The sequence below is a fragment of the Seriola aureovittata genome, chromosome 11, assembly GCF_021018895.1.
Source record: "Seriola aureovittata isolate HTS-2021-v1 ecotype China chromosome 11, ASM2101889v1, whole genome shotgun sequence".
Lineage (NCBI taxonomy): Eukaryota > Metazoa > Chordata > Actinopteri > Carangiformes > Carangidae > Seriola > Seriola aureovittata.
The window spans coordinates 19683089-19710330 of NC_079374.1; the positions used below are offsets into that span (position 1 = coordinate 19683089).

General features: G+C 39.7%; 1 protein-coding gene and 1 long non-coding RNA gene across 3 annotated transcripts; one reads left to right on the forward strand and one right to left on the reverse strand.

Annotated features, from left to right (window-relative positions):
- The first annotated feature begins 180 nt into the window (after nucleotides 1–180).
- Nucleotides 181–13358, forward strand: gtf2e1 (general transcription factor IIE, polypeptide 1, alpha). 2 transcript variants are annotated; one of them, XM_056390164.1, is made up of 6 exons: nucleotides 181–365; nucleotides 1005–1300; nucleotides 1796–1953; nucleotides 9601–9796; nucleotides 10090–10325; nucleotides 11737–13358. In XM_056390164.1, the coding sequence occupies exons 2-6, from the start codon at nucleotides 1011–1013 to the stop codon at nucleotides 12189–12191; spliced, it is 1335 nt and encodes a 444-aa protein (XP_056246139.1). In that variant the 5' UTR covers nucleotides 181–365; nucleotides 1005–1010; the 3' UTR covers nucleotides 12192–13358. The 2 variants fall into 2 exon arrangements, with proteins under 2 accessions (XP_056246139.1, XP_056246140.1); XM_056390165.1 differs by having other exon boundaries at nucleotides 1008–1300.
- Nucleotides 11992–23424, reverse strand: LOC130178069 (uncharacterized). Its single transcript, XR_008829103.1, has 4 exons — nucleotides 23404–23424; nucleotides 21657–21713; nucleotides 19945–20075; nucleotides 11992–12126 (listed from the first exon to the last, which is right to left on the reverse strand). It is a non-coding gene; the product is annotated as an uncharacterized LOC130178069 (long non-coding RNA).
- Nucleotides 23425–27242: the final 3818 nt, after the last annotated feature.

The window sequence follows — 27242 nt, forward strand, 5'->3', positions numbered from 1 at the left end:
AACCCCGCCTTCAACGTCTAATCTGATTGGTTTCAAAAAAATTATTCGTTCTGACAAACAGCAAAGCCATTGGTTTAAATGTATATCAGTCAACATTATTTTGTTTCAGTTGGCTATTGAGTAAAAATTTACAGCTCAACCAATTGGAATTCAAGAAAACCTTTCTCTGATTTTTTGCTTTTCCTTCCGGGACTTTCTCCTAAAAAGCAGAAAGCATGCTAGTTATGATAGCAACTTAAAGATTGAGATTTGCAAATGTGCGCGTTTTAGCTGAATTTGTTTGAGACCCAGTCAGCGTGTACTCTGAAATGACTTAAGGAAAAGGTGGCTGTACGCTAGCTTATTGGGGGAACTTAAAGAATCCGGTAAGATACGCGTTAAATGGCTAACGGTTTTTTGCAAACTAACTCAATGTTGGCTGCAAGTTTAGTCAGCGTCAGGTAACATCGACAGGCTGATGTAAGGATAATGTCAGACAGTGGCTTACCGCTAACTCAACTAACGTTAAACCGTTGCTACAGTGTCCGCAACTGTAATTACAACCAGCTTGCCGCTAGTCACTGTTTGTCTTTGTCTGAGTTAGCTAACGTTAAGCTACCGTTAAGTTACGTTAAATTGCCAGTATCTAGCAGTCAGTTTAACTGTCAGTGTAATCTGCTGGTATTGGCCACCACTCCGTATATGTTAGCACAAAGCAGCTGGACATTAATTTAAAAGTTGTCCGCCACTTCAGAGGTAGTATTGCATTTAAGTAAACTAATGATAAAGAGGAAGGAACGTCATTCGAAAAAAATGATCTTCTCTTCTTTCACATTTGCCTCAGTGTGTTAATGCTGCTCAAAATATGTTTAATTTCCATCTGAATTTTAATTGTCCCTCCCAAGCTTTTAGTGAATAAGGTTGTTTACCTATTGATTTCTGCTTACCAAAGTCTTAGTCAATCATCCTCAGCATTGTTATCCTAACGTTCCAGCCTGTTTAAGAGGTTTCATTTCTCTCCTCAGCAGAAGATGATAGAACCAGAGCTACTGACCGAAGTCCCTGCAGCACTGAAGCGGCTAGCCAAGCAGGTTGTAAGGGGTTTCTATGGAGTGGAGCATGCCTTGGCCCTGGATGTGCTGATCCGTAATCCATGTGTCCGTGAGGAGGACATGCTGGAGCTGCTCAAGTTTGACCGTAAACAGCTGCGCTCAGTACTCAACACCTTGAAGGCAGACAAGTTTGTCAAGTGCCGCATGAGGGTGGAGACAGCCCCTGATGGCAAGACAACACGACACAACTACTACTTCATCAACTACAGGTTTTGTAGTTCATTTCTCATTTTTGCATTTAGTAATGAGCACAGTGTCCTAAATACTTCTTGCTCACAGGTGGTTTTATTGTAGCTGAAGCCCAGGGAATAAGAAGAGGGTAACATCAGGTATCCACCTTCCAGGCATTTGCATAATCAATCTGCACATCATGTTCACAATGTTTCGATGACCTAAACCCACAACATATCAGAAGGCTTAGTGTAGTAAATCTGGGTGGCATTGAATCTCCCCTATGAGGAAAATTAATAGCTATAGTCATCTGCCAAGAAATGTTTAAGTTTCTCAACCAATGCACCCCAAATTCATAAGTAATAGATGAAATGCACTCTTGATTAAGAAAAGTGTTTGATTTTAAATATCATAGTCCTTCATTTTAATTTTGTTTTTCTCTTCATTATTAAACACAGACACATCAAAGACAGTTTATCCTCCCATGTCCATATGCTGCCGTCAGCAACACTTTTGTCAATCTAATTTTATAGGGTACTGGTCAATGTGGTCAAGTATAAATTGGATCACATGCGACGACGCATTGAGACAGATGAGCGAGACTCGACCAACCGTGCTTCCTTCCGGTGCCCTTGCTGCTTCTCCACCTTCACTGACCTAGAAGCCAACCAGCTGTTTGACCCTATGACAGGTAAACTTTAAGAAAAATACAAACTATTTACAGTTCTATAGCACATCCACGGTGATGGTTGTCAGAATGCTTGAATGTGAGAAAGTATTCTGGCAGTTTTGAGGATATTCTGGTTTACTATTTACAGTATGGTATTATGATTAGATGTGCCTTCTGCCTTTTGTAAGGTATAACCATAGATTGTAAATAAAGATGGACATAGTCTCCGTGACGTCACCCATAGGTTCCTGAAGAGCCGTTTGGAAGCTCAGAGTGGGTCGTTCCGTCGTCACCGTCTTGCCATTACCTGATTCCGCCAAATGCCCGGCTAATACAAAAATGGGCGAAGAGGAGGGGCATTTGTTGAGCCAGTATTTCGGTGCATGCCCGCTTGTGGCAGGCATACGCTCACCCGGCTGTCACTCAAATTGGCACGCCTTCAATTCTCCATAACTTTAAGTCTTAATAAAATGTAAACAGGTGAGTTCTATAAAAATTCACCCTCCGCACAGTTGTCATGAAGGAAGAAATTAACTAAAGAGACCAAAACTGTTTTTTGTACCAGGCTGTAAACATGTTTCTTACATTTTTTTAAATTTCTGCTGTAAAGTTAGGAATTTTAACATGGAAGTCTACGGGAATTGACTTGCTTTTGGAACCATTTGAAGAATTGCAGTTTTTGGTACTTCTGGCTTAATTTTTCAGCCTCGTAGGTTGCCTCTTGGGTGTCACACTGGTGTCAAATTTGTGTTGAAATGCAGTGTGCAAAGAATTTTCTGTTTTGGCGTTTTTTTTTCAAGATGCTCTATATAACAAGGCCCCTAAATTAAGTATGACCAGTTGTGCAGTTGTCTGTTGTAGGATGTAAAATCCTGAGTCTAATTGCCAGTGAGTTGGAGATGAGTCAGTAGCCACTTAAAAGTGGTCCCAATACCTGTTAATTATTACAACATATGATACCTGGGTGTGGTAAAATTCAAAGTAGAAGGTGCTCAAAATACTTTCTATATTTATTGTGATGAAGCCTTATGAAGTTGTGGCTTCTTACAACCACAACAATAAACTCTGCCTCCATGGAAACTGTATGTAAAACTGAAGTCTCATTAAATTTGAAACAAGAAGTAGGAGGGAGTCCATTATTTGCCTCAAACTTTTTCACAAAAATAAATAAAATGTATTTTTAAAAAAGGAAAAAGTGAGAAAACGAGAACACAGATAAATGGCTTTCCAAAAACTGAAAATCTACATGAACAGTGTTTGGAGTTACTTCCTATCACAGCAAAAGGCCTGAAGTAACTTGCATCTACTCATACCATACAAACTTTCTGTAGACTTGATTGCCCTTCACAAATACTACTGAGTTTTTAAGCAAGTTATTTTTTAGGTTATTAAAAGTGTTTATTCTATATGAGTAATTTTGGTAATGTGCAGCAGTTCAGATCTGCAATGCATATATAGACACAGATGTATGTCCTCTACATTAAGGCGCCAGTCTTTCCCAAGGCAGAAATGTTACTAGGATCTCTTTCTGTGCCCTGAGATTGTTTTACAATAACATAGAAAATATAAACTGTTAGCAGTCCATGCCCTTTATGGTGTATGGGGCAGTACACCTCTAGATGGCAGTCAGTGCTCAGTTTAACTTCTGTGAAAATATGCACTCAAATAGATTCATTAATAACAGGTTCATTCAATGCATCAAGTTCATAATAGGAATTAAATTGCAGCGCTTATTAAAAAAAGATGGTTGTGCCTCCAGCCCTTCATTAAAATGTAATAATTTCAAAAGCAGACGACCTACATACATTTTGTGGTTTCTCCGGTCGATTTTATATGAACAAATTTTCTAAAGTTGCCTTGTCTCTTACTTGCATTTTCTTTTATTTCAGCTTTTAAACAAAAGTCTAAATTATTTGTGTGTCTACATTGTTTAGTTTTGTTTTAATCTGCGATTGTGTGATGGCCATTACTTGGTGATGCCAGTTTAATCACAGTTCTCCAGCCTGCTTTATGAACGTTGTTTGTAGAAATGAAAAACATCTCTGTTTGCCATGAGCTGAGAAAAGATGCAAATTGAAACCCTAATTGGGGCTAATGATGTGTAAGTGGTCCAGTGTAAACTAGCAGGCATACATGTTCTGCAAATTAACATTCTGTCATGTCAAAATTGAGTTTAGTTTAGTGTTGGGTGTAAGGTATAAGTATAGTGTAAGGAAAATTCACTTGAAATGTCTGTTAATCCAGCTCCATGACGTGACCTGTGTAGATTAGGATCCCTCATTAGCATTACACATTCATGTACTGTGTGTGTGGTGTTTTCATTTACTATAATTTACTATGATTTAAAACTAACAAATGAAGATTACTAATTAACCTTCTGGTATAGGTTTTCAACACATGTGCTTACAAAACAATACCCTACCATGAATACGTAAATATATTTATTTTTTTATTTACATTTTAAATCATCAAAACATAAATACTTTAAATTGTACATATTTTGAAATGCCATACAACAAGTAATAAGAAGTGACATTCTATCTTTAACTCCTTATTATGCATGTTTGATTAGTCTAGACTGATTTTGTTTTGAGACGGTCAACAACTCCAGAGGCCTGTACTATGAAGCAAGTTCAACGTACCCCGGATAACTTTTAGTTATTTGGCTTGACTGAGCCTAACATTGATTTTCCTGAGATTATCAGCAGGTTATCAACTGGCTCAGTTAACCCTGGGTTTACCTATCCGGTTACAAGCACGTTCATGTGAAAGAGGCAAAGTTGTTAATTATAAGCAACATCGCCTGAACCATGAATGAAGTACTTTAATATGATATGATTTTGTCCCTGTCAGGATCCTGTAGGAATGATGACTCCGTTTTTCCAATGATTTGATTGGTCAGTAGTTTGGCTGTTGACAGGTTTGGATCTGATCCTCTGAGTTAACATGCGCTGGAGCAGGTTAGGAGTTCAGCGTAAGTTACCATGGTTATTTACCCTGGTAACAAGTGAACCACCGTTGTAGGACTGAAAACCCAGAGTTAAACCTGAAGTTACCTCTATAGCCTCAAATCCTGCTTTGTAGTAAAGGCCTGGCATTAGAACTGTAATTGAATTTGATGTGAGTGGGCATTGTTGGCAGACTCTTTCCTCTACCTGATGCTAAAATTGCTCAATGTAAGTTTGACACATCTAACCACAATTTACACGTTTCTCCTGAATAATGTCTATGATTTGAAAATTTACTCTTAAATAATAATTTGGTGATGCAGTTCTGCCACTACCTTGAACGAAGAAATTGTTTGTAATTGAATGGAGCAGTTTATAAGAGATATGTGGTTTCCTAAATGGCTTTCACACTACAGTACAAGAAAAAATGTTTACTCTCCATTGGGTAAATTAGGCTTCCTTATCACAGCAGAAATGAACAAACAGCCTTTGGTCCTCTTTCAGCCTGCCAAGAAATATTTTAATCAAGCTGCATGGTTCCGTTTGTGCCTTAGTTAAAAATAATAATGATACGTAAAAATATGATGGCATTGGATTGGCCAGAGTGAGATCTGAGACGTGCAGTGATGCTGACAGGTTGGCTGACCGTATCAACAGATAAAAAGGTTCATCTGCTATTACCCATCATCTCAACCTACAGTACTGAAACAGTCTTTGTTCCTCTCACCCGCCACATTTCTGCATTTATACACTTTTTTCTCTCTGTCTGTCCTTGTCACACTCCGATTCTCACCCTGTCTCAATATGGGCTGGCAGCTGTCCAAAACCTTGCTTCTAAATGGGCATCACATCGCTCACTTATCACTAGGAGTTATCCATTATGTTGCGTTAGTGCTTGTGTTTGACAGGTGAGTAACAGAAGCAACCAGAAAGTCTTAATCATCTTAGGCAGAGCGTGGGTGAGGATATGAAGAATTTAAAAGGAGGATGAAGCTAAATATAACTATGTCAGAATGGTAGACTTAGACTCCCACTTGCATTTATAAAATCATTAGTTGATTGACAAAACCAAGGAATGACCACCTCACTTGAGTCACCAGAGTTTTCACAATTGCTGCTAAAATCTGCAAGGCTACTGTTTAATCAAATAAAACTTTAGTAGGAAGATGCATGTGGTAATCATGTCGTCATAGAAAAGCTCACCAAGATTAATTTTCAAGGCCTGAGAAATACAAGTTACCTACACTCAGACAGCACTAAATGCATTTAGCAAAGTGTGAAGAAAGTGTAACCCTCCTAACAGCTTTCCTCTTATTTGAAATAACAGATTTCCTGATTGTGCCAAATTCCTTGTAAAGACTGCTAGCAGACCAAATAATGTATCAGATATTTAAAACAAAGACATAAACATACAACAAATGTTTACCGATACTGATTATTGTATGTGAGAGGATCTAAGACTATGGCTTATCATTGTATTTATTTTTCTGCAAGTCATACACCCAGGATTTGTAGGTATGGTGGTGCTTTTCATCTCAGTGAAGTACATCACAGAGATATGTTGTATGTAGTTTTCTAACAATGCATGAAAATGTGCATTTGAGTGGAATGATAATGCTCCAGAAGAATGTTGTGCTTGTGATGATGATGATTGCGTATGTTTGAAACGAGAGAGAGAGCCCGTCTTCTAAACTGTTCATTCATAAACTGCATTCATTCTTGAGTCTGTCAGAATGAGGCACCAGGCTTAGAACGTCTGCCAGTCCTAAGGTTGATCACTAATCAACCTGTACTGTTGCTAGGATACACTGATAGGCTGTGCTACACAAATGTTTAAAAGAAGATCTTAATGTTCATGATTTAAATTTAAATCTCTGTTTTCACTGGGTGACTAACTGTTGGAAACAGTTGGTTTGATTTGGATGGGAGTCTGAAAATTGAGGTTGTGCTTTGCTACCATCTTAATGAATACAAATCCCATATTGACTTTAGATTGGAATTCTTGTAATTTATTTACGTTAAGTGTTTTGCAGTTGGGCCTACCACACATTTGTCTAACCATCGGAATTATTTTTTTCTTCATCATCATTTGAAATTGAAATAACTGTTTTCTTATTTCTCAACTCCAGCTCAGCCTGTCGGGCAAAGAAACATGTTTATGGAAACCTTTTTATAATGCACTGAAATCAATATTTGTGGTAACCTATTATACTGCAGCCAGTGTGTTACAGCCTTAATGACTTTTTCAGTCAATGTAATAAGTTGAAGTGTAAGTAAGAAAGAAAAAATCAAACTAGAGCAAGTTTTAAGCTGTAGATGACAGCTACACATTGCCTACAAACGTTATATACTGTAAAGTAGAAGAATAGAATGGACTTCCCAGATCGTCTGACAACATGCTTAAGTCTTACTGGTTATTTTGGAATAAAAATATAATAATGTGGGTGTATCTACTTAGTCATGGATGAGTCGTAAAGACTTGTAAGCCAAAATGCTGCATGTAACTACTTCAGGAAATAAAATGCACAATAATTCCACTTTGAAGAAATACATTTGAGAGCCGGTATAAGTTTCATGCTGTGAAGAATCCACATTCCTAGCTTCCTGGTACTGTTTTGCAATAATCAGCATCTTGCTGGTGATACATTAACATTCATCTTGCCAATTCCTTTGCACTTGTCTCGTTTCCACATATCTCCACTGGTATCAAATGTTGCTGTGAAGGCAGTAAGCTCGCACCCTGACAGAGGCTGACAAAATGAGTACCTGGAGCTCACACAGTGGTGGTCTGATGGACTAGTTGCTTCTGCAGGGCCAACAACACTCAGTGTGGCCTCACTGGGATGGGAAATGACATTACTGGTCTTCCAGCTCAGTCTGACCCACAAAGGAGAGCTGAACACCCTGCAGATCTGAATTTTCACAATGTGCCACGTGAATGTTGTAAGACACGCATGTTTGTACTCATTCCACCTGACATGTTGTCCACCTGGCTTTTTGTGGAAAAAGAACTGTTTTTTTTAGTTTAGCATAAAATGGTACTTTCTTTTACCAATTCTTCTTTGATGAGTTGGTGCTGTCTAAGGTTTGTTTTAGACTTGTAGGAATATAATTATTAGCATGTTGTAAGGTGGAACCCAACTTCATTGTGGTTTAGAGCACCAGTGGAAACATTGGGCCTGTCTCATTACCCAACAGGAGACTAGTTGCTGTATTTATAAATGCAGAAAGTATCCTAATATGGCACAGGTGTAGTGTTTTATTCTATCGTTCTGTGACTGTCTTTCCTCTTATCAGCACGGTACTGTGGTACCATGGACTGTTTTCCTTCTTTTTCTGTCTCACAGACACACACACACTTTGTTTTTTTCTCTCTCTCTCGGTCACACACATGGACACAAGGCAGACATGGGGTCTGTGCTAATGCTGGAACAGCTCCCATTACTGAAAACTGAAATCAGCCAGAGAAGCAGATGGCCAAACATGCCCTCCTCTTACTCGTAGGAAGCATGGTGTGCATGTGTGTTTGTGTGCGTCTCGTGCAGACAAGGTCTCAAAGCACTCGCAAATATAATATAATGCTATGTTTATAAATTTATCCTCAAAAGATCATCACAATGGAATAAACTATAAATTCCGGTTACCTTTGAGAAGATGGCCTGCTGTGTCATTCCCACAACAACTAGTCTTGCCCTAGGGTCCGTATATCTCCTTAGTTATTATTAAGTTGTGGTCCACACATACAGTAGCCTAACCAATCACTCATTTAGTTTTGTGGCAAAATGAAATCAAAAGTTAACGGAGTACTATTCCAGCATAAACAGTTCTTCAAAATTCTTATTGACAAAACACTTTACTTCAAATATAGTTAGTTTCAACAAAGTTGATCCACATTCTTGTTATAGACTAATAGTGGACCTGCAGACCACTTTTGAGTGCAAACAGTATGTTTTGTGTCAGAAGTGTTGGGTGGGAGTCGAAATAACATGACCAGGTGGTATTGTTTATATATGTTGAGGGATTTGACATCTTTACAATTTTACAATTTTAAGGTGTTCCTGCATTTATTTAGTTACAAGAAAACGTCTCAGATGGATTATGAATGGAGTGTGGAACTGAGTACACGAACCACCCAAAAAGGCACAGCAGTTAGAATAGTGGTTTATAATGGCACACATTTTTACCTCCATAATGGCCAGCAGTTTCACACTGCATGCAATACTTATCTCAAAATGAATTTGGGCCCATACACAGTGAAGTAGCATTCATGACTGTCAGTTAAGACCTTCAATAAACCAAGCATGCATATTTGACGAGACACGCCGCAGTCCTAGCTACTCATTTATGTAAGTGGTTTTTGAAAAGTTGGTTTATAACCTGGATTTAAAGGCAAAGCCTCCATTGTGCTCAGTATAGCAGTATAGCTAATGGATGGAGGTTGTAGCTAATCAGGCTGGATTAAATGATTCTGGTTAAGATGTTTAGATGCCTTTTATTTTAATTTCTGTTTGTTGGTTTTTTTGTTTTGCCCACTGCCAACCTAGTTAATTTTTACTCATGTTTGTAGCCATGAATTATTGTAAATATATTTGTTACACACAAATTTTGCCCGTGGATACCCAACCTGGTGCAGGACTCTGTTGTGGGTAGATGGTATCTGGTGGCTTACCCGAACAACCCTTTTCACTCATTTTAAACAAAGTTCTTTCTTCACCCACAGGTACATTTCGCTGCACCTTCTGCCAGACGGAGGTAGAAGAGGACGAGTCTGTCTGTCCTGATGCCAGGACGCTGGTGGCACGCTTCAATGAGCAGATCGAACCCATCTATGCGCTGCTACGTGAGACCGAAGATGTCAACTTGTCCCATGACCTGCTTGAACCCGAGCCTGCTGAGATCCCTGCTCTCAAACAGAGGTCAGTTCTGGATAGGTCTCAGAAATGCTCTGATTTATTCCCCTCAGTCAGCATCACATGGATCCTCCTGAGTCACGTGCTGAACCACTTTCACTGATACATGGGAGTTCACCTCTGGTAACAGCAATACTTGCTGCAGTGATACTGGCTCAACTTTATAACTGCGTCACAATGGAATTCTATTCTATTCATCCACAGTAGCAGCTTTAACATTACATTCTCACAATTATTCATGTTTAATTTTACTGTTTAAGATCATTGTGTAAAGGATAGTTGCTCAATGTTTCCTCTAGCCGTGAACGTGCTGCAGCATCTGCAAACTCTGCAATCGGCCCACACCGTGAAGCCTGGTCTAATAAAGGCTCATCCTACGCTGACCTGTACACCCAGAATGTGGTTATCAGCATGGAGGAGCAGGAGGACCAACAGAAGCAGGCCAATGAGGGCAAGGCACCTAAGGAGAGGCCCGTCTGGTTGACCCAGAGCACTGTGCAGGGTGCTTACAGCGAGCCTGACATCCTCAAGAACCGTAAGTTCTCCTTGCACTACTCTCAGTTACTTTGCCACTATGTGTAGAATTTTTGTACTTTTCACATTATTCTGATGAAATACATTTTGTATCATATGCCATCATTTTGTGAATTGGAGAAAATCAGCTTCCAGAATTCATTTTGACTCTATATATACATATATTATATACACATCTCACAAAAATTAAAATGTCCTTCTTTCATAAATAATTATTTGTCCTTAAAGAAACTCTGGATTAATGCTGAACTCAAAGCATTACACCCACTTTGGTGTAATTATGTAATTTGATGCAAATTCTCTGCCACAATCTCAAGATCTCCTACTCCGTACATTAGAAGACATTAAATTCAACATTAAATTCCCTCCCACTCTTGGCTGCTGTTTTCACTGTCATTTAACGTAGATGTTATTGCCTGTACATGGCATGGCTTGCTGAACATGCAGGGTTTTTCAGTAAATAGTGAGATGATGGTAGGGATGGACCGTGACAAGTCCAATCCAGTCCCACACCTGTGGCTGCTCTTCTCTGACCTTTAATTTCAATCTCTGCTCTCTTTGTAGTTGAAAATGGCTATTACAGGTCAACCCAGGTTATCTCCTACTGTCAGAGTGGTCTTTCACCAAGCTATCTTATGCTGACATTGTTTCTGCACCCAAGGGCATGCAGCAATCAGGCCTGGCCAGACTCCCATTGAACCATAATTGCTTAATTGAAATAATCAGACTTGATTAGTGCACGGCTGAGCAAGGATTGCTCATTAATAATTCTTGTGGAAATTGCATGAATTATGCCTTCCAAATGGCTTGTGTTAGAGGTGTGTCTCTGTGCATCTGTCTGTAATGGTGCTGTTGCCCTTTGAAGCCTGGAAACAGACATGACATCCGAGGATGATGTGTTTTAAATAAAACTACTTGCAATAAGTAAGGATGTCCCAGTCAAGATTTTTGTCCTTCGGCGCTGTGAATCTGCTCACATGGAGTCTGATCTGATACTTCTATTTACCAAAATATTGATTAAATGTGTCTCTCGCACTGAAATAATAGCTGTAGACTACTAAATTTGGCACACTTAATTTTTCACAAGCTGAAATTTTTATTAAGCTGATCATCTTAAATTATGGATATTGATTGATTAAATTATTCGGAGGATGTGACTCCTGAAATGACATGACACAATCAGCTAGAGGGATGTATCCCTCTGTTAGAGTTGTTGGAACTACTGAAACATGCAGAGTAGAAGTTCTGCCCTCTCAAATGATCTTTGGAGTACAGGCCAGCTACAGAGTGATGGTTGATGAAGTTGTCAGACCACATCAAAATGTTCCAAATGTTCAAAAGCGGAAGAAGCAGAGGAAGTTATGAGATTGAGACTGAACTGAATATGTTTGTATTAATTGTTCTTTCCTCAGGTGGAGACATTTTACCTGAAGTCCAGGATGGAGCAGCTGGTCAAGGAATTGGTCAGGCTGATGAAAATGAGGAGGTGATGCGCGCTCTGCTCATCCATGAGAAGAGGGGTGCGGCAGGAGCAGGCGCAGGCGGAGCAAGTGCTGCTGCCAGGGGACTCGCCTCGGCCACAGCTAATGCCAGCGACTCAGAGAGCGACACTAGCGAATCGGATGACGACTTTCCCTTAGGTCCTCCCCCTGCTGCGGCTGCTCAGCATCGGGCTGACGAAGAAGAGGAAGAGGACGATGATGAGTTTGAGGAGGTGGGGGATGAGCCAGTGGTGATGGTGGGAGGTCGGCCATTCTCATACCGAGAGGTGAGCCAGAGGCCAGAGCTGGTGGAGCAGATGTCTGCACAGGAAAAAGAGGCCTACATTGAAATGGGACAAAACCTATTCCAGGACATGTACTTCTGAATACACACATACACTTACATCTATACACTATTTCCTGAATATATACTTCTGCTGTTTCACACTGTCAGTGGTGTTATCAGAGGAAGTGTTTAAGGACACAACGTATCAAGAGGAAACAAGATGCTGCTCAACAAGTATTGACAGTCAGCTTCGTGCCCCTGCATTGTAAGGACAAAGAACATGCTTTGACAGTGTTGCCTAAGTGATCACACTTGAAGTATTCTGTCTGAAGTATTTTTGAAACCAAAAGGGAGCTGGTTAGCTGCAGTTGGTGCACAAAGTGTCAATTAGTTTTTTTGTTGGTCTGTTTTTTTTTTTAATTTTTTTTAATACAATTTCAGCTGTAAGTTTAACAGGATGTCTATGCCAGTCACATTTCTTGCAGTGTTTTTCGGTTTGGTTGTCCATCTGGAAGCGACTCAAACATATTTTTTATGCTTTACGTTTTCCATTTTCACGTGTATCGGGCTGCGAGGACTGCCGAAAGAAGTCTGAGTGCAAAGCAGAACTGTGGCTGAAGCAGCTACTGCTGACATGCTGCTTTCATTACACTGCTGGTGTAGACAAGGTGATGGCCGTATATTTTGTTTTTATGAAGCATGTCAACAGACTGGATTTAAAAGCTCGTCTCAGGCAAATGTTGAATATAAGAGACAAAGGATATGGGTAAATTGTTGTGGTTAACAGTGAAACGGTTATTATTTAGAGCAATCTGTAATGAAAAACACTGCAGCACAGGGATATGGATCAAATTGTAATGAATGTGTTAACATAGAGTGAAGTCAGATTATAATTGGAGGAAGAATTAAAACCTTGTGGGCAGACATTTAGACTCAGAATATAAGTGTGAGAATATCTCTTGTCAGACAGTGAACTGATTCTAGTGAGAGTGCAACATTATGTCCCAACACGGTTTACTGGTGAACCTCATACTCCACACTATGCTTATGTGTCTGGGTATGACTTCGTCCTACAACCTGTTTCCATGTTAAGACCTGTTGTGTTTGCTAAAAAGGCAGATTTGTGACCATTTGAAATGATCATTAATATTCAGAAGATATGAAACTATGATGGAACAAGGTGTGGATAAAATTTTGAATTCAGCTTCTGATGATGTTTTTTTTTTTAATTTGTATTCACTTTGTACAAATAAACCTTTTTCTTTTAGTTTTCTCTTTATCTTCCACAAAATATCTGTTTGCTTGTATTCTCTACACAGTGTAATGACTCCTGCTAATGTGTGTCAGGAGGCCAGTGGTCCATCCACATTTCTCCCTCTAATGCACAAGTTAAACTAATGTGATGCTGTCATTACAGTCTGGCACCAAATCCACTTCTGCTCAGTGCTGTAAAGAATTTTCAAACTATTTTGCACTATTTCTTATAAGTAAAAATGTACATATCTTATAAAATACATTTTAAATAAATGTGAAGTATGTGCATAAATGCATCTATATAAATGGGACCTACTGCTATCACTTACAAATCTTTATTACCTACATGATTTGATTTACAATTCAAGACTGATTAGTAGGTTAAACTGTTAAAAGTGAGAACATTCAGTATTCATTCAGTTTCATTCAGTACTAGTGGATTGGTGGATGGCAAATGGAGTCAAATTTAAAATTGAAGCCTAGCTAATTCACTATAGATTTAAACTAAGTCTTACATTCTAAGATCTACAACAACTTTAACTATTTAGATGAAACTGATGTCAGTTTCTTAAAGGTTTTGTAAATTAGATTTTAAATAATAAGATACCAGCAAACAACTATTTTCTTGTAAAGATATAGTGGAGTAATGGTGTACTGAGCAGAGAATGAAGTCACACCCTGTTTTTATTTGTTATAATCTCAGCTTCTCTGTTCTTTGTGTTGGTATCTGGTCTGGCAACTCATGCGTGTTAGTATATGTACATATGCACATGAGTCCCTCCTGTTAAACAGTTGGCCCTATGCACACATAGGGCGTTCAGGTAGAGTGACCCTCCAGAATTTCCCCCATTGATGAAATCACATTTTCATCTAAAAACGCCTCCGACAAAGAAAGATAAAACCACAGCACAGGCAGACTGGATATGGGGACTATGGGCTCAAATCCTGGTTGGCCAGCAGTCCGTCAACACATCCACAGGGTTTTTACTAACTGCGTCTGCAATTTTTGCTCATCCCAGCAGATAAGTACAAGGCTGAATTCCTTTTCCAGTCCAAGTGTGGAGCCAGGCCAAGGATTTCGTCATTTTAGGGGCGAGGCCTTTTGGCCTTCAGAGACACAAATTTTTAGGGCACAAAGGCCATTGACTAATTTCATGTCTAAATAAATAACTTGACTTTCTAATAACAAAAAAAAATTAAATAACACAAATGACATAGTAATCATAAATTATTCACTTTTTAACCTCCTAAGACCCGAACTCTTGCATGGCGTGCATTTTTAATTTCTCTTTGCTATTTAGGCTGATTGGGACCTGAGAAAAATGATGTCCACATATGAGGACATTAGTTTTAAATTTCCATTACTGAGTGGCAGTATAATATCCTCATATGTGGTCACCAGGCCCTTGATGAGAAAAAGTTAGTATTGTGGTCTAGGGAACCCAAAATGTGAGGTCCACATATGTGGACGCCAGGTCCTAGGAGGTTAATATATATTTTCTGATGCAATCAGTTATCATATATAAAAGATGCATCATGTTATCATGTGTCAATTTACCAGATAATATAAATAGCCTATATAAATATATTTAATTTCAGAGAAACGTATCACTTTGACTCAGGTTCTACTGTTCAGATCACTTATAATATTGCAGCATTACAGCACTCAGACCTAACAGTAGAAAGTAAAGGTGCAAATTACAATGATTTATCATCTCTGTATAAGACCCGCAGTAACTTTGATGAGTTTGAGATAGAATACTGTTACAGGAGTAGAGCTGGTTCCTTCAGGCATAGTTCAGTATGTAGGTTGAGTGCGTAGAGGGCGAGAGTTAACTAGTTAGTTAGAAGTTAGCTGTACAAATTGTGCGCACAACCAAACCACGGTGCAAGCACTGCTTCAGTGACGCTTTCAAGGCAACCCCGAGATTTCGACAGCGTGGGCACAAACGCCATGGTGGTCGTAGGGCGAACAATTTTTTTCGAAGCAAGATGGCCGTGCAATTCCTACCCTGGTCTGGCTTAAGATCGAGAGACCTACAAGCAGGCTAAAGGGCTCCAGCTGGACTTGGAACTGGCTTCTCTTCTCTTCATTGTGTAAGTAACTTGATGTCTACATAATGTTCCATGTCTGTTTTCATTATTGACTTAAAACAGTAGCATGATAATGTCTAGCTAACTTGCAGTTACCCATACTGTGAATGTGTTCGACCAACGTTGCTAAGTTAGCATGGGTTAATAGTCGTAACTGGATTGTTTGTTTTTTGTTTAGCTGGATTGTTTTTTGTTGGCTCTATTGTACAAAGGCTAACATTATTCAGTTGCGCTTTTTGTGTATTTAGTGTCATTTCCGCTTGGCTTCCTAACACCTTGCTGCCTGAGCACATGTAGGGGGGGGGGTGGGGGCTGATCAGAGACGACGATTTGCCGATTTATTTTGGTCTGAGATGCTGATGGACTCGTGCGATATCTAGTGGCAGTGAGGATCACTTACAGAACCTTTTAAAATATATTTTCGAAAGGTGACAAACGTAATATTTTAAAAACTCATTGCAGTAATTGCTCACTTTACCATACCTAAATATTACCCATTATTAGAAATGCATATCCACTTTTAATAGTCTGTCTTGTCATTGTCTTTGTAGTCCGGCATTATCAGGATAGTACAAAAACTTAAAATTAAATAGAAATACAAGAGGACCTTGTATTATTCTTTGACAAAGAATAACATGTTGGCTATTTCACGTCATTCCACCCCAAGGTCATATGGTCCGAATGAGACCTTTCCTGTCTTGCCAGGTCACATCCAGGTGACAATTATTTAATGAGGCATTCCCTGCCAGGCAAACACACTCCCAGTACTCCTCTGGATGTGTTCCAGTAGGATGTAGGGGGTTTTGTAATGTGGTTTTGTAAATAATGACTGCTTTGATGTAACCACGGTAACCTACAGCACTGGGTCACCTACTCATAATAGGGGCAATTTCACCTCAAAGCAGAAGTCTGAATACTGATATGGGTCTGGCATTTACAGAAAACAGGCCTTTTCAAATAAAATGTTAAATGTTAAATCTGCCAGGGTGCCTGCTGTATTGACAGGTGAAAATTCCCATCTCTGTATCTTTTGGAGCAATATTTACTGGTGTGAAAAAATAATTGTTTTTTTTTGCACTACAATTCTCCAGGGTATGATTTTTATCAAATTATTGTTTTACCTCCATATGGGGAAAATGTCTTTTATGCTTGTTGTAAACAGCCCCTGTCAATTTTTAAAAATGTCGTGAAACATCACATGAGGAAAATGTAAAAATCTATAGTTCACCCTTTGCATTGGAGCCATCTGCTTGAGTGAGACAAACACTAAAGGGTTGCACTAAAAGAAAACCAATGCAGTGTTTGTACAATGGCTTTTCTGGAATGTTAATGTCAGCATCTCAGATAAGTAGGGATCAGTCATAAGAACTATAATGTGTTGGAGGTCCATACCATTATCACAGCAGGTCTGCACCGACGCTTGTCTGTGAGGAGATGGAACAGGCTATGAGATGTCAGTCATTGCCATAGATGCAACCAATGCTGAGATCTCACAGAGCATTTTTCTGAACAGTAGACCTCTCCAGACTAGAAACTTCATAAGGACATGTGAAAAGCATCCCTTTTTCGATATATAATAGATGATAATAACGCACAGCAAAAATGTTGATAAATTGGAATAATAATTATTGAAACTGCTAGCATTATGAAAGTATGTGTGTGCTGATGGACTGTTGTGTGATTTCTTGTACCATATTGCATGTGAGTCCAATCAACTTTTTCTACTGGCAAGTAGCAACCTAATTTCAAGAGACCTAACATGACAACAAATGGAGGCTGTTCTTTCCTTTGTTTTACCTATAGCATATAACAGCAATTCTATTGTGTATGAAGCTGGTTGTTATTGGTGAAGTTGGTATTCAAAAAGAATCCTAATGTTGCTCTGTGTCTACTGTGTGAGTAGTGTGTAATTGTAATTACTTAACTGTTTGCCACCAAGTGAGCCATAACTCTCTTGTTTGCTCTGCCAGAGATAAAAGCAGCTTCAAAGAGATTGGTACTAGAGGAACGCCTGCTGGCTGAGTGTTTAAAAGGTCTTCAAAACCTTTTGTTTAGGTTTTAATCTTTACATTTCCCACTCACTCATGTATTGCCCAAGCTATTGATGTTACTCTTTCACATACTTGGCATTATTCTTCTTTGAAATGTATTTCGTTAAATATCTTTTAATCTTATGGCCTTCATACATTATACATAAAACAAATGCAATAATGTGTTCGCACTTGACAGAAAGACATTCCAATATAACATTTACACAAATCTCAACACAGCTAAACATTAGTAGAGTCAAACAGACCAATGCATTTTGAGCCCCAAAAGTTACATACAATGGGAACTTGTTTTGGATTTATGTTTCATACACTGTACATCATATACTTTTGCCGTATTGGATTCACTTTAAAATGTCAACCTCTGCAGAGGAACTTGGTGAGGTCTGACACCTCTCGGGTAGCCCTACAAGCCCATACATTCCTTTTAAGTTAGAGGATGGACACCTGTAGGGCAGAGCATAAAGGTCAGGATGAAAACAGGACCTGGCCTCATTAAAACACCATCCACCCTTCAGGATAGCTCAATTAAAAAGCCAACCTCATACTGTTCCATTGATCTGCCAAGGCAAGCCTGAGAGTGGGGAAGTAGGCTGGGTTATGGGGAGGGTGAACACAACTCAGCAGGGATTCCACACAACTGTAAAAAAAATCAGGGGACCTTGGAGATCAGGTCTAGCATCGTGATATGGTTGTTGATTAGTTGAATCGTAGATATTACAGTTTGAGCACTCTCTACTGATGACATCTTTTAGCTTTTCCTCCCTGTATTTTGTCTGATGATTGGGACATAAATATTTATACATGCACATGAGCTCATTTTGTGAAAGACAGAGAATAAGAAAGGGAATTAAGGTTGACATCCACGGATCAAGTGGTATTTCATTGGGAGGGAGTTGGATAGGCTTTGTGTATAGCTGTTTCTTCTGTGTATGTGTGTGAGTGGGTGGAGACTCACAAAGGCAGGTTGTAATGACTCATGCTTCGCGAGATTTGCCTGAGAAGATTACATAAGGTTTGATTGATTGGGGGTGTCGCTGTCACTCTTCAACAAATAAAGCCTGAAGAGTAATGACTTAATGATTGACGCAGTTTCTCCGTCATTCAGCCTGCAATTCTCTTTCACCACCTGCTTTGAAATCTGAGAGCTCTTAAGGAGACTCTTAATATATCTATTTATTCATCCTTTTATCTTAATGTTGAGGTGTGGAGAAGGGAATGTGATGACAGATTAAATCATCTGCAATCTGAAATTTCTCTTTAACGCTTTCAATTTCTTGACACCACTTTATTAGAATAGTTACAGCACTATTAGAGCTAGAAAGCACTGCCTCTAGTAGTGCAAAATTCAACATGGCTGAAACACTAGAAGTATTACAAAGCCCACTACCTTTTGAACTGAGGTAGTCTGCACACTTTACAGGCTCTCTGGCCAACAGAGGGAGTCTTCAGCATCAGCAACTGCAGTGTGGAGAAATACCCATTCCAAATTGGGGCATCTGGGACAAATGTTCTCACTTGCATTTGAACTTTTATGCAATCTTCAGTGTGTTTGCATTTTTGGCCCGGCCAACTTAAATTCCTGCCCCCTGAGCCTGGTCTTCGACTGGATAGTGGCAGTTTTGTAGTTAGATTGACTATCTGACCATGCTTTTGTCAAAACAAGACAGCAAAACTAAGAGCTCTATGATGTCAGCAATTGTGTTCACCATAGTTCACTTAGTTTAGTGTTTTAGCAGATGAGGCTGGAAATGTGACGGGAATGTCATTTGTTTCGCAGATATTAAGTATTGGACAAACTGAAATTAATCCTTAATAGCTATCCAGAAGTCAAGATATTGAGCTCAACCCGGGACATTTGTTGTATGTCATTCATCGTCCCTCTCTCCTTATATCCTGACATCTCTTTGTTGTCAGACCTTCTAATAAAGCCATAAAAATGTCAAAAAAATGAAAATTGAAAATGCACAAATATCAACTTCATAGTGGCGCCAGAGGAAATGTCAGGGGATCATCAAAGTTTCCTGATATTTCATCAGAGTTGTTAGGATTCGTCCTTTAGGCACGATGGATACCTGTAACTCATTTAATCATTATTCATTGAATAGGTGTTGAGATATTTCATTCTGGACCACAGTGGTGGACCAACAGTCTGAATGACATTGTCTTCTCTAGACTTTCATCTTAGCATGGCTAAAACTGTATGCAACAGATCAGACAAAGATCAAAGATATTAATTCTGCGACTCAGTTTACCACAAAAAACATGACATCCACGGCTGCTTTTGTTAAATTCAGTGTTTGAGTTGTGGACACAAATGTAGAACTCAAAGGCAGAGACTTCAGACTTCATGGCAGTGGTGGAAGTGCATCTGTACTGAGGGAACGACAATCTCACTCTCTTGGGAGAGACAAAGAGGAGTTAAGTAATCCAGGAAAGACTCAAATTGTGACAAACCTATAGCCGCACTGGTGAAAGAGTTGAGAGCATATTCATTCCAGCGTATTCCAGGCAATGGGATTCGTGGCGATGACACAACTAAGTGCAGTTTCAGGGTCCTTCTATCCTGTCTCAGCTTGTCCATTGGTCTGTGGGGGAAAACCAGAGGTTAAACTGACTGTAGCCCATAAGGCTTGACAAAACGCTCTCCAAATATGAACCAAGAGCCTCAATCAGAGACTGTATCAGCAGGGATAATATGCAGACAAAATACATGATTAACCAGAAGATCAGCCGTCTCCTTGGCTGTGCTGCCTTGGAGAAGTCGTTCCACTGGGAACTGGAAGTGGTTCTGAGGAGAGTTGGGAAAACTGTGGGTGGATTCATGAGTCCAAATGTCATGACCAAATATTCAAAATGGCAGAGGTGTGTGTTGAACGCGCTCGTCACCTCCTCACTAAGTCTTGCGTCCAATTTGGTAAAGATGGTGGCTCCCTGGAGTGGCTGAAAGGCAGAGGTTATCAAAGGCAAAGGATATGTGTGCAAAGATGAAGGGATTTGTCTTTCTTGGACACAAAAAAGAACCCAGCACTAAGAGGAGAGGAAGATGGAGGGATAATAATTGCATCCAACAAGTCATATAGTTTTCGCGTCTATCTCAGGACGGAAAAAGTTGTAAAGTCAGCTAGTGAGTCCCGGGAATAGCACAGTCAATACCACAGCTGTAGGGCCTGCGAGGAGGTAATGACATGGGCAAGTTGTTGCTGAAGACTTTACCTAGGTCATGATACTGGACAGTAATAGAGGGAAGATTGGGTTGCTCGGGAGTGGATGGAGCTGCATGACCGTCCGTTAACAAGGTTAACTACATACAACAAGAGTGACAATGCTGACTCCAACCAACCAGTCTAGCCAGTCAGTGTGTGGGTTATATTGAGTTAACCAGGAGTGACCAAGAACAAGTGGGGTTTTAGGGGTGGACATGATAATGAATTGAAGGTTCTGTCTGTAATTTCCAGACAGGACAAGGAACTGTGCAGTGAGAAACATGGGCAACTAACATCAGGGATGAGGGAGACATCCTTGTCTAACCATGACAGCTTTTTTTAGGGAAATAAAAGATCTATCCATCTGTCTTGTGTGAAAGGGAAGCTGGAAATGAGTGGTTGCTCTGCTTCTGCTGCTGGCCACATCGACCTACCATCGTTGCAACCATGACAAATGTCCGTCCTTCTTTAGAAGCTGTTAACCTTTTGTGGAACCATTTCATATCCACTTTGAAAAGAACAACCATTATTCAAGTTATTTATTCATGAGAGTCCCCACATTTTTCCACTGCATCTTCCTAATGCATCTGAGGAGGTGCATTCATTTTGGCCGTACATACAGTATGCACCTCTTTACACATGGTATAAACAGTAGCTCTAATGTGACTAAATGGGAATTCCATTGCACCTGTGTTGTATGAACATTTCAGTGGTGGAGTCAGAGCCATGGGAACCCTTTTTCTTTTGTCTTTGTTGAGGGATGAGCTTATCTTCATAATGACACATTGATATAATAATTAACTGGCTTGAAATCACCTAAATAACTGCAGAATATTCAACAGAATTTGTCATCATCATCATCACCGATGTGGAGCATTTACAGTATAAATTAGCTTAACTCAGGGCAATATTAAAGCCAACTACATGTGTAGGTAATCTGACTGTAAACAAATGCATTTTTACCCATTAGAGATGTGTTTTGTTTCCAGTCAGCTGCTCTCAGAAGGTCAAAGGATTCTCCTGTGAAAAGTTTAGACATACAGTACATTGTAAAATAAAACAAAAAACAATATACAGCACACAACACACAGATGTGTTAAAATATTTAATACAGACATGAAGACCAAATAAAAAGTTGCCCAGTGGTAGCTGCACAGAACCAATTGCCTGTGCACACATAAAGGTGTATTACTAAAACCAATACAAGTAATATTGTGAATTATTCACAATATTACTTTGTGTAATAATACTGATGATATCCCAGATGTTCTTGTAGCCTGAGGAATGTGGAGGAGCCTAATCAATGAGCACTGATGAAACAGCTGTGTCTCTAGACCTTCACATGCCTTTGTTTGTGGCAATGTGTCACTGCCCCTCCTTCAAGTGGAGGGACCCCTGAGAATTGATTTGAGTGGACTATTGACCTCTGATCATTCCCTGCTCCATAGGGAGCTGGGACTATCACTCAGTCTTCTCAAGGCTGATTGGCTTCTGAGTGATTTTCGCTCCTGCTCTGTTGTTCTATACATTAGAAATGAGGATACACATTCAGTGCTGTGCTGTGATATCAACAGGTGTTGTTAGACAGCATCCATGACTTATTGTGTGAGGAGAAAATAAAATGCAGATCTGCATCTTGTTTCCATAACAGTAGACCTTATATTTCAGCATACCTATCGCTTTCTTGTATCAAGGGTGGCCAGACGTCACCATTAAATCAGGAGTTTCCGTTTACAAACATTAGTCCCAGTGTCACAGCAGGGGCAGTCTTTGTCCTGATAATTAGACTGAATTTATGTTTTGTTTTGAAAATATTTTTACAGAAGCAGGATAGAGGCTAGAGCACAGCCATTAACAGCTTAGATTAGTGTTTTGAATGGAAACTCATTCTCTGTCTGTTCCCCTCCCTCTCATTGATGCGGATGACAAACAGAGATGTTGTCCATAAAATAAACTTAAAAGGATATTCATTGTATTTGTTTTTTCTTTACCAATTTTTCAAATGAATTGTTTTGCTTTTATCATCTGATCAGCCTACTTACATCAGATCCCAAAGTGTAGTCTGCTGAGGATACAGAGTATGTGTCCCCCTCCTCCTCTGTTATAGATGGTTTGTTAGAAATAACAGGTTCATATTTGGACTATAGAAGGTAAACAAATTATCTTCTTAAATAAGTAGCAATTAGATAAGGATTAAACTGTATTCTTTCACGGAAACAGGCTTGTTATTTAGATGGAACACAAAATGTATGCGTCAGCTGAATGCCAGCTCAATGGACCAAACACCAGTCAGTCGTACACTTCAACCATGCTTTTTGTTTAACCTGTCATCTCCTTGTAAATCATATTGATGTACTGTACTCCTAACAGTCTAACAAGTGCATGTGTTACCAGTTCTCACCTTATTTCATATATATTATAGTTAGAACATGAAACTAATAATAATGTATTTACAGTTCTGAGGTACTGAAGGTATAATCAACCAATCAATATATATATATATACTGATATTTGTGGTGTAAGAGCATGCGTAAACATACAGTGTCACTCACATTCAAAGTCATAACACTTTTGAGTAGCATTAATTATCCTGAAAATACAGTGCGTATAGATGCATGCAGTGCAGGTGCAGTGCATTGAACATGCCATGAGTCTATAAATAAAGGTTTTAACAAAGCAGTTCATGTACAGCAGAGTCTTTCTCAATTACCTGCACCATCTCCTCTTTCACCTCTTCAGCCTCACACTCGCTCTTTCTATTAACCACAGAACCTTCCAGAATCCTGTGTCATGCTACAGCTCTCCACTAGTTGCCCTTACCGAGTTTCCTGCTCCAGCCAGTTACCTGATCCACTCAGCCACCTGCTCTACTGTTCCTCATTCTCTTATCAGCCTCCCAGTTTGTAGCAAACAGAGGCCAGGTTTCAGTACCTATTTGCCAGATTGTCTGGTGCCACAGCCTGTGATCTGTCTGACTCCTGTCTGTTGTCTGTGTCCGGACGCTGCTGTCTGCCCTGCTTTATCACCTGCCTGTTGATCTTTGATTTAGTAAACTGTCTTTTCCTAACTGCAGATTCTTTTGTGTCTGCCTTTGGTCACACTTTTCGCCCAACAGAAATGTTTCAGTGTCCTTTTTTTATTGGGTGTATATAGCTCTGATTTCCTGTCATAGCCTTATTGGTAGTCAAAAATGTTTTGAATTATTAGAAGCTGTGGTCAAACTTCTTGTCTTGAATTCTTGATGTGATTGAACTGGTCAGTTTAATATATCAGAGCCCCTAGACCTTGATCTTGATGTCCCATTCAGGCAAAGGATACATGTATTTTCATGATAACTATTTAAACACATCACAGCATTATAGTGATGTAACGGGTATTCATTTTCATTCAACACCAAAATTCACCATGGAAACCGTATAAAATACAATTTTAATGATTAATAAAAGAACACACTGTAACTTGTCCAGTGAAAATTGGTTTATGAAAGACATTTTCATAATGAGATTACACACATAGAACAATGTTATTGTTCTCTTCAAAGGGGTTGAACAACAAAAGAAAAAGTAATCTAGCCAAAGTGGTTGTAATTTACCCAAGTAAAATGACATTACAATTAACTGAGTGGTGACATTAACAGTAATAATAACTTTAGTTTATTACTCATTTCTGTCTTCTTTGATCAGTCTGTAGTATTTAGAAGGAGCTAATACACCATCAACACAACACTGTAAAGGACTGATTACCAGTCTGTTCCTTCTTGGTGTTGTTTCAAAGCAAAGTTTAGTTTCATTTAAAAGTTAACACATCTTGGTTCAAAGGTTTCCATCCTTCACAACCAGATCAGTGTTTATCACTTCGTCGACTGTTGGCTGCTCCAGTTAGCAGCTGGTGTTAATATCATCACTGGCCTCTAGCTCTAGCTGTTTCTGTCCTCTCCCTCTTCTACAGTGACTCTGTTCATCCTGCTCCTCCTGCCCGTCACTGGTGGATCAGCAGTGTTGTAGCTCTTACTCTGTCCCTACAGCTGGATGTTCCCTGTTGTGATTTTCATTCCTCACAGACTGAAATTTTCTTAAGTTTGATCTGAACTGATGAGGGGTCAGTAACTTTAAAAAAGTTGTAAGTGTTTGTAGCTCAAGAACACATTCAACCTTATTTGTTGCTGAGGAGAGGGAAGACAGCTGCTTCTTTCAAGAGAACTCATATCTCATGAGTGGAGTTCTGTCAGTTTCCACCATGTCAGACACACAGGCCAGCTCTGAGAAATAAAGAAAGGTGCAGGAAGTACCATTGCAAGATGCACAGAAAACACTGACCTGTGTACCACAACTGTGATGAACAGACTATTTAAAAATATATACGATGTACTCCTCAGCAAACCATATATTTTGATATGGTGCAGCATGTTTACATGGGCCCTGGTGCAAGACGCTACCTGGGGCATGACATGCTCCGGCTAGCTCTCAGGAGTATGTATAATCATTTTGTTAACCTGCCAGATGCAGGACACAAACATGGACAGACACATTTACAAGGTGTCACTTCAGGCCTGCAAGTCCAAAATTGACTGTTGATCCATGTAAAAGGGACAGAGCAAAAGCTGCAGTAGGTCAAATGTCATCAAAGCACCAAGAGTGGCTTAGAGTCCTCCAGGGACTGCTGCATGTCCTAGTTTTTTCATGAGAACTATCAGACAGACTGCTGCTGCTGCTCTCCTCCTCAGTGTCCTTCCTCTTCTTTCTCTGTATCATTGCGCACTGTGTAGAATCTTCACTAAATTTACAGAGGACGGACATGAGACCTTGTCGGTTTGCTCTGTAGTCACTCTCCAGCGGTTTATCAGATCGGTGCTTTCTGAGCAGAACACGGGGAGATCACTCTAATGACAGTCCTGCCATCGAACTCCATGCGTGAGACACAGTTTCTGTGGTCGGCCATCAGTCCTCCCAGCTCTGTCTTCAGCTTATAGTCTGTGGAGAGGAGCTGGAGCCTGTGGCGGGCACCATCGTACCAGCTGGTCCTTTCATTAGAAGAGATGGTCTGGTTTTGTCCCTCTGCTCCTGCTCCACATGGACGAAGGGTGTGGCCATCTGAAGAGAGCAGAAGGATGCTTTGTAAGGAATAATAGGGAAGTCCTTGGACCCTGTGATTAGGTTGTGATACAGGCTCAGGATAGACTCCCTTGTGGACTCGATGTCTGTGCTGCTTAGAGGACGCTTCCTCAGGTTGGGTATTATCAGCTGAAGGATTCATCCTGGCCGAGGCAGACCAGCTAAATGAGAAAAATAAAGGAAAGAAAAGGAAGGAAAGGAAAATAGTATTCAGGATGACATGATCAGACTGATAAAAGCCTGGATTGATAAGTCAACATAGTTACATTTACATTACATCCTCTCCAGACATGTTTTAAACTATGTGAAATACTCAGCTATGATTGATATTTTTGAACATGTTTTTTTCTGTATAAAAGGTGTCAAAACATCAAAAACTGGGGCTGTAAGCACATATATTCTTCTACATTTTCTCATTGAAAAATCTAGATCAGGCCTTGTGCCCCGCCCACCACCGCTGCTTGCTCTAGGTTGACAGGTGAAACAGCAGAGAGTATCAATATGATTAGCAGATGAAACATTGGAGAGACTCAGCCACATGTTTATGCTTCAGTCAGACTCAGACTCTGCCACTTTATTTTTTTGAGGAGTCTGTTGTGCACCCAAATCTGAGACTAGAAGAGGTATCAGAATGGTGAGTGTAGTTATTTGTTTGTTTGTTAGCCTGTAGCTGGCAGTGGCTGACACAGTGTTGGTGGCTGTGGAAATGCAAACTCTCGCTTTCTGTACTAACAAGGTTTCGGTGAAAGATCAGAGAGCATCAAGAGGGTTAGTGAAACATCAGAGAGGCTCAGCTACACGTTTGAGCCTCAGTCAGACCCAGACTCGGGCGAGAAGTCTGTTGTGATCAAAATGGGCGACTAGCAGACATATCAGAACGGTTAGCGTGCTTAGCATATTTTATTTGTTTGCCTTGTTTGTTAGCTTGTAACTGGCAGTGGCTGACACAGTGTTAGTGGTTGTGCTAATGCAAACTCTCGCTCTCAGTACTGACAAGGTTTCAGGTTTATTTGGCTCCGTTATATGACGTATGAATCCCCGGCTGTCTGAATTCAAGATTATTCAGGTGGTTCAAGCTCAGTATGAATCGTATTCTCTGTATCACACAATCTAAAAATACATTAACACAGTGTACATTTACAAAACAGATTGTTTACAGAAAGATTTAGGCTCTTAGTATGTGTGATATATGAATAAAACCGGATTTAAATGTTTTTTTAGATTGACTGCCTGCCTCTATTACACCAAAATGTAATAGATGGTGTTTGTTTCATCATGACGATGCTTCTTTCACAGTGAGACCACAATCATTGTGCAGACATATTTTATAATTAATAAGCAGCTAAAAGCAAAAACGTATTTTCCTATCTATTTAAAATTATTAATACTCCATGTTTTATGCTATAACTACATAAATTGTGATAAATGAATACAAATC